The sequence below is a fragment of the Notothenia rossii genome (assembly GCF_949606895.1).
Source record: "Notothenia rossii genome assembly, chromosome: 8".
Taxonomy (NCBI): Eukaryota; Metazoa; Chordata; class Actinopteri; order Perciformes; family Nototheniidae; genus Notothenia; species Notothenia rossii.
Window position 1 is genome coordinate 69,582,064 of NC_136906.1, and position 15,585 is coordinate 69,597,648.

At 40.8% G+C, this 15,585-nt stretch overlaps 1 protein-coding gene across 10 annotated transcripts in view; it reads right to left on the bottom strand.

Moving 5' to 3' along the window:
• The window catches only part of otofa (otoferlin a), an 85,463-nt gene that overhangs the window by 50,839 nt on the left and 19,039 nt on the right, over positions 1-15,585 (bottom strand). For all 10 annotated transcript variants that reach the window (XM_079641872.1, XM_079641879.1, XM_079641873.1 and 7 more), the window contains exon 3: positions 5,169-5,257. In XM_079641872.1, the coding sequence (XP_079497998.1) occupies positions 5,169-5,257 (89 nt within the window). The remainder of the gene's footprint in view (positions 1-5,168; positions 5,258-15,585) is intronic.

The window sequence follows — 15,585 nt, forward strand, 5'->3', positions numbered from 1 at the left end:
TATCTCCATCTCACCTATAGGTCTTCTCACCTCTGGAATTGGTGGGGAAGAATCCAACTTACAGTTGAAAGTGAGGCTACATTTGTCAGCAGAGCTTCAAAACTTTATAATAAGGTACATTTAGAAACCTAGAACTTGACTTAACTCTGAGTCCTGGTTTTGAAAGAAAAAAGGTATGGGTTTCCCCTCAGGCGCTGACAGATGCTTTCTCTGTGGAGGTGTATTTCTGCCAGGCTCCCACACTGAATCACTCTCTGCTCAACTTAAAAGGCATGACGTGACTGAAAAAGAGTGTGTGTAAGGATATTAATGTTCTTTTGCAGTCAACTTTTTCTTTGAAGAGAAGTAGGAACTTCAGCACCTCTGAGCAATATCTCTGGAATTACCAACCCGCCACACTATAATACTCTCTTCCCTTCCCTGGACAGTGGAGATCAATATGTCTGTCAAATTGGCCGGTCATTTCCTTTCAGCCATTGTAACATGTGTCCAAGTGCTGAATAATTGAACTGAGCAGGGGCTATCATGTTCTGGCTCACTTTTGAGCACTTCAAAAAGGTGGCATTCATTATTGATTCTAGTTAAAACAATTTACTTTCATCTGCTTCATAATTCACAACTCCCTTCCCTTTCAACTCGTATTCATTTTTTGTATGCCTCAAGTTGCTTTTGCAAACCAGGCGTGACTATGACTGATTCTTTGGCTCAGGAGAACTTGAAGAGAGGGGAGCAGAGCTTTGAAATGTAAAATATTTTTCCAAGTCAAATAAAATTGTTCTCAAGGTTTCTCTAATCCATCCCAGGTGCCAGGGACTCAGCTGGAGGAGAAATGAAATGTTACAGCTGCCAGGTGCGTGTGATTTGTCGGAGGGGAAGCTTCAGCAAAGCACTGCCCTCCACCGGTGTACTCGCACTGATATGAGTTGAATAACATTCAGCCAATATGTCTTTCATTTGTGTTCAAGCATGAATATCTATTGAGTCACATAAACGCAATCAATAGTCTGGTCTTTCACAAAAACACACACTGGACAAAGACAAACATAATGGATACTGGTAACCACAAACAATATAAAAAGGTGCTAAGACTTGTTTTCCATGCCAGCTTCAGCATGTCGTGATATTCCGATGATTCGTCAATTTGTTTTTGTTGATATAGTCAAGATAATTGAGAAATTGCGTGTAAAAAAAAGAACTGAAAGGAATGACTGTTTTTGCCAAATGAAGCTAATTAGATTGAGTTAGTTATTGAGTTATAAATATATAATAATAACATAGCAATCCAATATTGTCATAAGCGGCACTACTTATGGAGAAACGACTATCTCAACCATATGTCACTGAAATGCCGAATCCAAATAAACATTAGAATGTGTTTGTGGATGCACAAACCCACAGTGCTCATTCCAAAGCGTCAGGCATGAGAGAGTCTAGATACATCTAACAGAGGAGCAGGTTTATGTTTTTGATTGCAGAGTCTCTGTACACGAACAGTAAAGTCAGATAAAATTGTATTTCCTTTGAATGAAAACCACAAAGATAATCAGAAACTCGGAGAGGCGATAAAAGAAATTGCACGATTGGAATTTTGCTGAGGTCAAAAGTAGAAAAGGAAAGAGAGGAGATTCACTTAAGCTTCCATCATCGTTTTATCTAACCTGAGAGGAAAGTAGTTGCAGTAAAACTCAAAGGCATTTATAAAGATAAACTGTCTTTAACAACAGAATCACAAGGAAAAGAGTGAAAGAAGAAGGCAAATCTTATAACACTCGAATTTTTTTAAACTTGTTTTTAATCAATATTTTTTTTGTCAGTTATTGTGTCCGCTCAGCAGGGAGAGAACAAATTAATAATAATGCTGGGGGGCGTGCAAGAGTTTCACAAACAATCAGTGAGCTGCGTTACCAATAGTGTAGAATACAGGAAGATTAAAAGCTGAATCAAATCTGTCTCAGTTTGAAGTGGCTTACTTCACGTTCCTGCCGTGCAGCTCATAAAAGACTGAATCAAAATGCAATATTAAATCAAAACAACAACTCAACAAAAACAGCTACACAAACTTTACAGTTGTGAGGACTTGGGTAGAGAGAGCAAGATGGTGTATGATATTTTAATCAGTTGCAGGTATATCCCTCCGTCACATGCTGATGCTAACCTGCTTGAAACGTGATATGGCATGACATCAAAAATGTGTAAAAGAAGGATATCTGACTATAATTGTTTTGTAAGGCGGTACTGGAAAAATGCAAATTGATAGTGATGGCTCCCTTACTTGTGTAAAAGTATAGTAAAGCGCAGTGGGAAAGAAGAACCATATTCCTGTTTTAATACATGTGTAAAATTATGTTTAGCATCCTAATTTGAAAATAATAATGGACTCTACTATGCATCCCAGGTTTAAGGCTTATCAGACTCTGTAACCTGACAGAGCAATAGGAGACATGTTGTTTTCACTATGGAAAGGTATCATGGAGGCCACTAGTGTTTAATTAATTGTAATAAGGCAAGGCGAGGCCAGGGAAAAGAAAGTTTGGGGCTCTCTGCTGGAACTGCTACCCCCGCGACCCGACCACGGATAAGCGGGAGAAGATGGATGGATGGATGGAAGGCAAGGCGAACAGGGGACAAAAAGGACACCGTTACAATGCCTGCCATGCTCCGAGCTGCAAAACATTGATACAAAAATATCTCATTCTTATTCAAAGGACCCCAGATATTCTTCTTTGGACCCTCTGAGAGCCACAGACATCAGGTTGAAGACTTTGAATATACAATGATATATCCTCCTCTTTGCTCCAGTGGCCAGTAACTGACACGCCGTGCTGTACTCCGCAGCGTGCAGAATACAAAAGCATGTCTCTCAGCCTCCGCGGACAACAGTTCATAAACACGGTCAATATGCCACTGCAGCACAGCGAGCGAGCACCCCCCCATCATCGCACTTCCTTTGTGTAGTAGTAATGTGATCGCACTTGTGGTCGCACGGTGTGATACACTGGCCCCTAGAGTGTGTTGGTGCAGACAGTGATGAAGCAGATCAGTTACCCTGGTAATGATGCTGCGTGTGGACATATGGAGCAGGTGTGAGAACAACATAAGCTATGACTCATCTTGAATTATTTACCCACTTACTGTAAATGAGTGCCGCTTTGCATTGTGTTGTGCATTGTGTGTGTGTGTGGGGGTAAGTGTCTTTGCATGTGAGAGTACTTGTTTTTGTGAACATGATTCTTTGGGTGTATAATATTATGCTGTAACCCCCCGTGCATGTGAGGCTTAGTTGTTATCCAGCAGTGAGCGGATGAAACAATTGCATCTGGTATAAATAGAGTTACCATTAACCCCCTTGTTTTTCTTGCTTATTATCTCTCTGATGAAAAACTGGAATCCACAATTTTTGTGCTGAAAAAAGTAGACCAGGCCAATTAAATAAATATAGGGAGGCGTGTGGCACAGTGGAATAGTGCGTTGGTGTAGGGATCAGGAGGGGGCCGAGGTTCAAACCCCTCTGCAGTCAGCATGTCGTTGTGTCCCTGAGACACTTCACCCCAAATTGCTCCTGTGGGAATTGCCCACATTATTGAGTATATAAGTCGCTTTGGATAAAAGCGTCTAACAAGTAACATGTAATGTAATATAGAAATGTCCTAAATAAAACTTCAGCATCTTAACATGCTAACATTTGCTAATTGGCATTACACAGCAGTAAGGCTGAGGCTGATATATAGGTCATTCGTTTTGCAGATATTGGGTCATAAACCAAGGTATATGACACATTGAGATTTTGACCAAAGTCAACTAAGTTTTAACCTTGAGGAGGACATGAATGTCTGTGGCCAATTTATGGCCTACTTTCAGACCCTTCAACCTCATGGTGGCGCTAGAGTAAAAGATAGAGGTTCACCATATTCAACAGGATTCGTCCACTGGGATGTCTGAAAACAATATTGTGGACATCAATCAATTAGATGTTGAGATATTCAACAGGATAATTGAAAAAGGACATGCTGGTAGGGCTGGAAAAAAAGTGAGGGGAGATTTACAGAGTCATCAGATGCATCCTCTGTGCTCAAGTGTCATGTTTAGCTGTCCTGTTTCTGTTCCCTCTCCATCACAATTGTACCAGAAAAATCGCAATGGCAGTTTAGAGCAGCCTTGACACAGAACTGACACAACATCTGTCTGCACACCTGTCAGCAGCTTTTAGCTCCTTGTCTAATTTGTGACGGGATGAGAAATGTGTCACCACCTACAACACATGCTTTCCCCCACAGCAGATAAGATAAGGTCACAAAGAAAAAAAAACACAAGGACATTGATACAAACACATACATCACTACCCACACACACACACACACACACACACAAAGTCAAGCATACTAATGAGTGTGTGGGCGACATATGTGTCCTCAGTCTGGACATCAAGTTAAAGTCAGCAGCTGAATTCATCTGATTGGATTTTTTACGGACAGCCTTCCAGACTACCTTCATCAGACCAGGAAACACCAGAGCAAAAACACTGCAAGGCAAACTAAGATTAATTAAAAAAAAGGAAAAAGCAACATGATGAGAAGAAGGAATAAAGTGAAATGACTTCAGTAGCCACTTTCCGCTATTGCCTCAAAACAAATGATTTCATTAGAGTGCTTTGCAGATTGTTTGAAGCAGGGTAACGTGTTAATACGGTGCTCAAAAGCATTTTGGTCTTTAATGTAAGACTTGTAAATGGTTCCGGTTTAGATATTTCAGTAAAAATATAAAAACAATTACAGTACAAAACCAGTAATAAACCGAATACACACGGCAATTAGTGAAAGCATATGATGCATTCAAGATGTGATCCCATCCCAGCTCCTTACTCTATTGTTAGGAGAATCGAAAAAGGACTCAGGATCTAATGCAGTTTCATTACTCTCACTCGGTTCAAGACATGACACTCACTCTCCTTGGTTTTGCACTCGTTACACATAATTGAGTCAATTTAGAATAGGCTCTCAGGGAATACAAGTTCACTCTCTTTATCATTTGAGAAACATGCACCGTGTGTCGGTTTCAATTAGTCACAGGCGGTGAAGGAAAGGCAGGAAGGGGCCTGAAGTCACAAACTGAAATGCTGTTAGGTGAGGTAAGTGTGGTTTAGGAACAAGCTTGGAGCAGAATGAGCTTACCTGTTGGAGAAGACTTTGCTGAAGTTGTACACTTGAATTTCCAGCATCTCGTTTCCATCCAGCCTGCTAGCAATGGGCCATCGAAATATCTGGGGAAAAATACAGAATATCATGGTTTAGAAGATAGTAGAACTGCAGCTAAATATATTGTTTGTTATCGATTGTTCTATTGATTATTGTGTTATTAAAACATTGTTTAGTATATAAAATGACCAATAGAGTGATAAAGCAGCACAAAGCAGCATCCCTCTCCTCTGTCATCATCCTTTTGGACCTGTCTGCTGCATTCGACACGGTGAACCATCAGATCCTCCGTTGCACTCCCCAAAAACTTGGAGTTTCAGACACTGCACTTTCCCTCCTCACCTCATAACTCAAAGACCGTACCTAAAGGGTAACTTGGAGAGGGTCCGAGTCCGACCCTTGTCAATTAACTACAGGGGTCCCTCAGGGCTCTGTTCTTGGTCCCCTCCTCTTCTCCTTGTACACAAAGTTGCTCGGATCAGTCATTAGCCCGCATGGTTTTTCATACCACTGCTACGCTGATGACACCCAACTAATTCTGTCTTTTCCCCGCTCAGAGACCCAGGTCGTCGCACGCATCTCTGCTTGTCTAGCTGACATCTCTCAGTGGATGTCTGCTCATCACCTCAAGCTCAATCTTGACAAGACTGAACTGCTTTTCCTTCCGGGAAAAGATTGTCCCACTCTTGACCTAACAATCAACATCGGCACCTCTGTTGTTTCCCCGACTCAGACTGCAAGGAATCTGGGTGTGACCCTAGATAACAAACTGTCCTTCACTGCAAACATTGCTGCTACAACCCGTTGCTGCAGATATACGCTTTACAACATCAGGAGGATACGTCCCCAGCTGACCCAGAAAGCGACGCAGGTTCTGGTCCAGGCTCTGGTCATCTCACGCCTAGACTACTGCAAATCCCTCCTGGCTGGTCTACCTGCATGTGCCATCCGACCTCTGCAGCTCACCCAGAATGCAGCGGCTCGTCTGGTCTTCAACCTTCCTAAATTCTCCCACACCACGCCGCTCCTCCGCTCCATTCCCTGGCTTCCAGTAACTTCTAGAATCCACTTCAAAACAATGGTACTTGCGTACCACGCTGCGAATGGATCTGGCCCTTCCTACATCCAGGACATGGTTAAACTGTACACCCCAGCACGTGCACTGCGAGGGGGACCCAAGTTCCCATCAGCAAAAACACGTGGATTTGCTATCCTGGCTCCAGAATGGTGGAATGAGCTCCCCATTGAAATCAGGACAGCAGATAGCTTGCACATCTCCCGGCGCAGACTGAAAACTCATCTCTTTTGACTTCACTTCGAGCGATAGAATTACTAACAAAGAACTGCTAACAGAGCACTTATATACTAACAAAGCACTTATATACTAATAAAGGACTGGCTTATTTAAAGCCAGCTGAGTAGCATTTGAAATGTTTGGCTCTATGACACCTGATGTACTTATATGATTCTGTTTTCTTCAAGGTTGTATCTTCCTGGTCGAGTGTACTTACTGTAAGTCGCTTTGGATAAAAGCGTCAGCTAAATGCAATCTAATAACGGAAAAAGGCACAACCTCAAACCTTAATTCTGTCCGAGGGGGGAAACAGTGTCAGAATGTGTCCAAAATCAATCCCTATTCACTATCACTATATTTAACTTTTAGTCTACCATTTTATCCCAATGTGAAAATGTCAGCACTACTTCCTGTTAACAAGCCTAGAGTGCATGCTCCATGTTTTACAGATGACAGTTATAGTACTCATTTACAATGATGACACAACATTTGAATGATTAGTAGTGGCCTATAATGTTGTTTTACTGCTCATTAATGATCTGCTCAGTGTCTTTTTATAGGGAGAAGTGAGTAAGTGAACAAGGGAGTAGTTTGGATACACAGCTATACAGATAACTCCTTCAGAAGATACACACAGAAGGACTCATGTCAGCATGAAGATGTTCCTCCGAGGATCCCTTGAGTTTAAAATCATCCCTAGCAGCTAGATGTAGATTTTTGTTCTGGATGTAAAAGTAAATCAAAAATGTTTTATGTATCACAATAAACATCCCCAGGTTCTACAGCACCAACCAAGAATACTGATTACCTTTTTTTCGCTATAAGGTAAAACATGAAAAATAGCAGCCAAGCAAAAATGTATGATAATTAATGTCTTTGATATCCTTGAGGAAAATCCCACTTTGTAAGGGGTGCAAAATCAGCTTTGAAGGATAATCTTCCTTTGGCAAGTTGGCTTTAATTAGCTCTGAAATTACAGTTTTAGGAGATTTCCCATTGCAGTATCCAAGTATCTAAGAGGGGAAAAGAGAAAGCAACCACTTCTTACTTTTAAATCCTTTCCAACACATCAGTGAAGTCTTCACTAATTGGTTTTGTCAGGCTTATCAGACACTCACGCTGGTACATTCATTGTTTTTTCACACCAGTGAGCACACAGTGCATCTCCCTTCGAGGGTCCTGTCACATATAAATTGGATGAACCCAGAGTCCGTTTATCCCAGAGTTATCTTGTCAGCAGGACAGTGACAAACTGATTATGGTCTTGTAAAAATGTACTTTATAAAATGGTGAAACACACAGAAAATTGAGATGTCACAGGTTTTTCATATTTGTATTAACATTTGAATAACAATGAATAGCAAAACCGTTCCAGAAAATATAACTCAGTTCTCCTCGGTGGAGCAAATAAATGTCAAAAAATAAGCAAAGACCAAAACTATTAATAAGGAAGTTAAAAAGCAGGTTGACTTAAAGCTTATCATTAAGTAAATCACCTTGGAGCCTCTTCTGCACTTTATTATCTTGGGAAAGAGGCTGTATGAGTGCTGGACAGGTGATTTAAAACCCATTCACCCCCAGCTGGTGTTGGGTTCTCATTCAGGATAACACTGCGGGCTGTGAGACAAGCGATTCATCAGGGATGTCCCATTACTGAATCCTGGGGTTTCCACCTGGTACTATAGACCTGCTTTCAAGGATCTGTGGAGGTGTGTGCTTGTGAGTGTGTACCACATTAAAGCATCACTCTGAACCCTCTGCACTGAGGCCCTGCAGTCTGTAGTCTTCCCTCCCAGGCTTCAGTCAAGCATAACCAAAACTGCTGCCTCCTTTTTAACGGCTTTTCTCCGGCATCTTTCAGCCCCAGAAAGATGGTCGTTGGCTAAGTTTATGGCTAACAAGCTCGTGCCACACATCTCATTTATGACTATATCTCCTCTAGTGTGTTTGGAAAGCTGAGCGAGAGGAAAGAGGAACAGGCAACAGCATGGTGTTAATGTAACACGGATGACAGCACACACTGCTAATGCAGGAAATGATGCCTAATGCAGGCTGCCCACACCAAAGCAAAACATACTGTAGCGAACACAGCACTGCAAATGCGATTATGTTTTCTCTTTCCCATAGCAGGGACTCTGGGAAGCCACATTCACTTCCCCGGAGACAAAAACATTTTTTATCTTTGACAGCACGTACAATAGAAATAATTGTAGTTGTTGGCACACACACACACACACACACACACACACACACACACACACACACACACACACACACACACACACACACACACACACACACACACACACACACACACACACACACACACACACACACACACACACACACACACACACACACACACACACACACACACACACACACACACACACACACACACACACATTAAGCTTCCACTCAGAGCCATGTCAACCTCAGCGCTTTACTTGTCTTCATTCTCTGCTGTCCGAGGCTTATCTCCAGAGTAGCACACATGCAGGAATGCACATCATGAAGGAGAAGGCTGTGAATGTTTCCACAGGCACCATGACAGAACAAAGTGCTTACATTGGTTTAAGTACCAAGTATAAAACGAGTGCAGAGAATCCATTAAGGTGAGAAGGAGGAACAATTTAGTGTGCTTCAGCTGTACCACAGTTTTAAACAATCAAATGTTATTTGGCCGCAGCGTTAAAACTCAAAACACAATACTCTTGCAATATTGACTCCTGCTTTTCCAAAAAGGTGCAATGTTTTCTCAGAAGAAAGCAATCTCCACCTGCGTGCCTTTGTGTATGTTGTTGCCTCTTTCTCTCCCTTTACTATATTTAGCTGTTGTAATAAAGGCAAAAAAGCTATTTCAGATAATGCTATGCAACATTAGGGTGCAAATAATAAAATGTTTCAAGTTAGAAGTTATCCAATTATTCCTACTTTCTAAAAATAGAGGTATCTAAAAGCTTAACTCATGTTATTCTGAAGAAATAATTTTTTTTCAGTATCCCTACTTCCCACGTAAAAACCCACACTCATCCCAAATGTCCTTTACTCCGCTCTATTCATTTAATCATTTACAAGGTAAAACGATTTAGTCAAATGTCTATCTATTTGATCTTCATCTTTAACATTGCATTGTTATAGTAGACCACTGAATGGATGCCTTGGATGAAACACACGGGATGACATGTATGGACAGCCATTGCGTTTGATTCAGCATCACCATGGTTACACCAATACAACCTTAATAGGATAGCAATATTGCCAGTCAGCTGATAATTATGGACATACAAATACATTCCTAAACAGGCTATAAGGCCGACCAATACAGATCCCAGAGATGGTATGACAGAAATGAAGTCTTTTAAAGATACAAATTGTGTGTTCTTGTTCACAAGGGAATATTCTAATACATGTGTCTAAAGGGACTAGAAACAACACATCAAGATCATTCATATTCTCTTCTCAAACATAGTTGTCACAATTTTGTGTATTGATATAATGCAGGAGTTAGTTGTTATTATTTATACAGCACGTCCTAATAAACACTTTTAAGTAGCAACAAGGAAACAGTCTTTTCTTTTAAACCCCTTGCAACAGCAAAAGTAAATAAAGATGTACTTTAATCAGTGATACTTTATGAAAAAACGATTTAAAGGGTCATTTAAACAATGTCTTAAATACAGGAATTGATCCAGCAAAGGCCAAGATATTCAGACTAGTCCCTGTTACAGGCTGAACTTCAACAACCTTGGATCCTTGTAGTTTAAATTGGTAGTTTCCAAACCCAAGCCAATATGTCACTTAGGCTATTTAATCAAACTTGACAAACCTCCTCCACAGGAATCAACTAAATGATTCTAATTGCTATCAAATTGAATTTGACCTGTAATTATCCAATTAGGTCCAATGAAATAAAGCCTCACCAAAACACCCACAAAGCGTATATTACGTATTGCGGCAGTCTCTTCTCAGGAGTGTGTGGGTGTGAGCGAGCTGAGGTTGACGGACATGCCTCTGACTCTCCTGTTAGCGGATTATTACCTCTGCTGGCTCTGTGAGAGAGAAACCCGCTGCCCATTCATTTCAATGTCAAGCAGGGCTGCACAAATCTGCCTCTGGTCATGAATTGACCTGCCTCCTTTGCTCTGCTTGAGGTTTCAAATGGATTGAGCTTTGTTTAACTGCTATCCATGTAAGCTCCCAGAGTTCACATTTACACCCCTTAACGGAGTGGTTGTTACTCTGACTGAAGCTTTGGAGTATAGGAAATATTGCATTTCTATAATTATCACTGGCAAAATGAAACAAAAAGCTTCATGAAACCTCAATTCAAGCTGCTGTTTAATCGGACCCACCATTGAGGGGGTGCAGGGCTGTAAAATAACAAGCATATGAAGTTACACTGTGTTGACTTGAAGCTGTCATAGCCATTGCCTTAAATAATGACGTAAATCTGCTGCAATGCGCCTACTCTAACATTCTGTCTGACTCGCTTTATCAAAAATGTATCACTGATTATGTGGATAAAGAAATGCGAAAAAGGGAACTGAAAAAACTAACTCTGCTGCATTACTGGTCTTATTTTAGATTCTCCTCTATTTATTGAGCCTGTCTCAAGAACACAGACTACTATTTCCAGCTCCCCCCTCTAACCCTTTGTACTGTATGATACTCAGCTTAATTGGCTCATTAAAAGTGACAGGTAAGATCTTAGACCCCATTTAAACGGGAACGTTTGCGTTTACGCACCGTATGCGTTTTCAAAAAAGTCTTCCATTCACAATCAGGCTTCACTTCACGTTCAGGCTCAATTAACGTGTCCGTTCACACGAGACCGCTCGACCCGCTGGAAACGCTGTAGTACATATGCCGGACCTGTAAGTGGCGCTGCTGCCGCCACAAAATACTTCAAAAGCAGCGAAAGAAGACCCCGGAGCATGGTTGCCATGGTTGCCCTTCTGTTTATTCTCCGCGGTGGACGGCGTGTGCTCCTGCTGTAAATCTCTCCGGTAGTCCACCAGCAGATGAAAAACAACGACCTCTCCGCCTCTTCCAAAGGAACGAGCAGAGTGCGGCAGAGTTTCCGTTAACATTTTTGTTCGCCGGTCAACATGTCCGTTAAAGTTTAAATCTTCCGGACAAAATTAGAAAAGTGCCAGTCAGAGGTCTTCTTTGTTATTTATTGAGCTTTAAAACAAATTGATAACGACTCTATATAATAATATAAGAATAATAAACGGAGCCTCTCTTTTCCTCCCCCTCTTCTGACAGCATGGGGAGAGGGAGACGTGGGGAGAGGGAGGCGGTGCTATTTTTAATCGTTATCAGGAAATGATCGTATAGAGGCGTACAGACGGATCTGCTTGACCCCCCCAGAGCGTTTCGTTTGCAGATCTATCCACCTTGGGACCTGTTATCGTTTGCGGGGTCCGTTTCTATAATTTTGTTACTGCCTCGTGTGAACGAAAGGGCTATACGCAAGAGAAACTATGCAGATACAACCTGTATCGTCTTCGTGTAAACGGGGTCTTAGGGACCGGAAGCCTTGAGGCCAAAGTGACCGGCGCTAAATGCTCAACTGAAGAGCAGCCATTACTGCTGTGTTCCCACGCCGGAGCATTGAAGGGACCGTCCTCAGTTTCCCCCGCTCACCATCCTCTCATATCTCATGACTGTTGCCATGGACACAGAGTATACAAACCCATAAATGATTAACGATGAAAAATATATTCTGTGATGAATGGGAGAAATATGTAGGATTTACACAAAGAGCGTTTTCTTTGTAGTCTTTTGTGTTGACTCCACAGGCTTGTTGTGATCGCATGGTGCTGCAGTTCGCTGCACTTGGATTCTGCAGGCTTAGATTTATTCTTAAAGGATAAAGGAGATGAGGTAGACTGCTTGAACAAGCAGTATGAGCCACATTCTCATTAAAGCTGGCTTTACCAGCCGGCTCATTCTCATGCTACAGTATATAATAGGGTGGAACATTATCTGGATGTAATCATATCACCAGACATATTCATTCAACTTGACCCTGGGTGCAATTGTTTAAAATTGCTGCCTCAAAATAGGTAATTTATAGAGGGGAAAAAAATCATAGTCTGTTACACAATTACTGAGCGCATAGGCCTACATATTAAGTCCAGGTGACATGAGTGGTGGAAAGTAACAAAGTACATGTTGTTACGAACATGGATTCACAAGGGAAAAAGGACTCAAATGCACGACCCGGGAGCCAGAGATAAAGTATAAGTAATATACTTTTACTTGCCAAAAGGATATACAAAAAGAAAAAACTTTCTTTGCGAGGTGACAAAAATAAAGAGTTTCAATAAGGCTCAACAAAAAACGACAAAACTTGCAAAAAGTTTTCAGGAGCATGAATCAGGTATGTGTCAAGAGAATCAAAAACTGATGAGCAGAGTTCTGACATGAGGACAGGACAGGACAAGGAAAATAGACCTGACCATGACCATAGACAAAAACGAACTGACACTGAACACTGGGAGACTGGGGAATTTAAACACAGGGTAACAAGACACAGGTGGGAACAATCAGGGGCGGGGCTGACACTGACGAGCACAGGAGACACAGAAGGGGTGATAGATGAAAACAATCAGGAAATTAGACACACCATGGAGACTAACGACAGACATGAAAACACAGGGGGAAAGGCCAGACAATACACAGGGAGGAAAACATGACAAGGAGAAAAGCAAAACACCCACTACCAGACACACAAAACTAAAAACGTGATACAACACAAGAATCGTGACACATGTACTGTACTTAAGTCAAATGTGGAGGTCCATGCCCTTTACCAGGGATCATTCTCCCTTTATACTTCTACTCCACAACATTTCAAAGTTTAACAATGTTTATAATGTAAAATCAAGTAATAAATAGGTTCATTTTTATAGAATAAACTACCCTAAAGTAATGTACTGACAGTCGTTCAAATGAACTCAATTTACTCCCCCCGGCTTATGGTAATGCTGCTCTATCTGGATATTTTTTTTTTTTTACATCCTTTATTTTTTTTCTAGTGAGCCACAAGAGAATAAGTTACTCTTAAAATCTCTTAAGCACCACGGACCCGGTTCCGGGGCCGAAATCGCGCCATTTGCAGGAAACAACGTCTAAGGAACCTTAATATTTAATAAACTATGAATATTTTATATCCATATAACGGGAAAAAACTAATTTAACTGATCTTTTTCATTTATTTCTTTTTTTAAAACACACAATGCTAACACTGACCCTCTGAATTAGCCCCTGTGTCCCCTTTGAAATGTTCTGATAATCCATAAGCAATAAAACTGCAATTCCGTTTTAAAATATCAGAGCAGGCCATTCCTACGCTCTGTAGAAAGATTGAATGTGCTAAGTTGCCACCTTTTTCTAACATGAGTGTGTGCGGGACGATTTCCCTTCGATTCTATTGGCTCTAACGGTCAGAAAGAGAGGTCACATGTCAAAATTGAGCAAGGGGGGCCAGAGATAAGGAAAATCCACCCAAATGGCCCCAGAAGAGGTTTTTTTTGCTAAATCTGTCTTAAAAGGTCAAATATCACTTGTTTTTCATCAATCTTGATACAGGGTACTTATTATATGTTTTACTTTGGATTCCTAAAGCTTTTAGTCTACTAACCCATCATCCAAGGTTAGTTTTCACTATAAGTACAAAATATTTTTGGGACGGAAAATGTACAGTTCTTTTACCATGTTCAATCTGAATTTTCTTTAAAATAAAAAACATCTATATTGATTCTGACTTTTCTACATCCAACTCAAAGGTTTATCATTACTTTGAGAAAAAATATTATTAATTTAACCCTTTTAGAAGGGAAGATATGGTCCTTTGTTCTGGGAATGTCATTTTCGAGCCTGAAACCTGAAAAACAGAGGTTAAAACATACCTTCCTGTATAAGTGACCATAGTTTATCCACCTCTGAAGGTCCTATTGCAGCTGATGATTTAATGACCACAACAAGTAAGAAGAAGCAGAGCAACAAATTGCATCTGAACACAAACTAGAACATTCTGGGTACTAAAAATAGTTTATAAACTTGAACAGTTTTTAGGATTCAGGGCTGCTCCGGGGAACGCTTTGCCATCTCTGAGAGTACTGAATAAAATATGATCTCAGCAGAATATTTTCAGAGGCTGCGTACAGCTGGAGATAAACTGAACACTGAGATTTGAACAAATAAATGTAGCAAAGGAGAAAGTAGAGCTGGGATACTTAATGTATGAAAACAAATGTAAGTATTTTTAGTCTGGTTCACACATTGTGGATTTAGACAAAATCAACACATGTTCACTGATGTGTGTCTGACTGTCTCTGGATAAAACAGCATCTCTGATAAGCAGGTTCTGCTGAGAAACTCGATCTTCTCCAATTCACTCACTGCATGCCCACCCTATCCCCCCCACTACCCCCACCCAGTCTCAATTTACTTTTTCCAATTGGACTGTCCATCCCTTCTTTCCTTTCCATCCACACTCTGTTTCTCAGGTGTCAATTTATCTTCATGCATCCCGGTCTCATTTACATTGTGTGTCAAATAAAATGCCACGAGTGCAGACATGTTGACATTAATCCAGTCAGCATCTTTCAATCTCCCAGCATGTACATTCATCATCATGTAGCAGCTGCAAGCCCTGGTTGTTGAGACAGTTTTATGTTGTTGATTTTCACTGCTTTGATACTATGTAAGATAAATGAGTCAGCGATGCCTAATAATGTTGGGAAATGTGTACACCAAACTTCTATTATATAAAGTTGAATCCATTAAACAAATCCATTGAGCCAAATGATACATATCTTAATTTGGAACTCAACACGTCCTCCGCTCTTGAAATTTCGGACGAATACGAGACATTTTGTCCAGTTAATTCAGTAAAGTTTAATTTAGTTTCAAGCGAGACTCAATAAAACTGTAATTAGCTTACAAGTCTCTCCTTTGGAAGACCAGATGGTGCAGAGATAACGAACAACACATTTTTGAAACTCCCTGATAATAGACAGTGTTGTGCTGGGCGATACTAACTCCTCAATTAAAAACTTTTCTGCTGAGATGGATTTTTTTCTC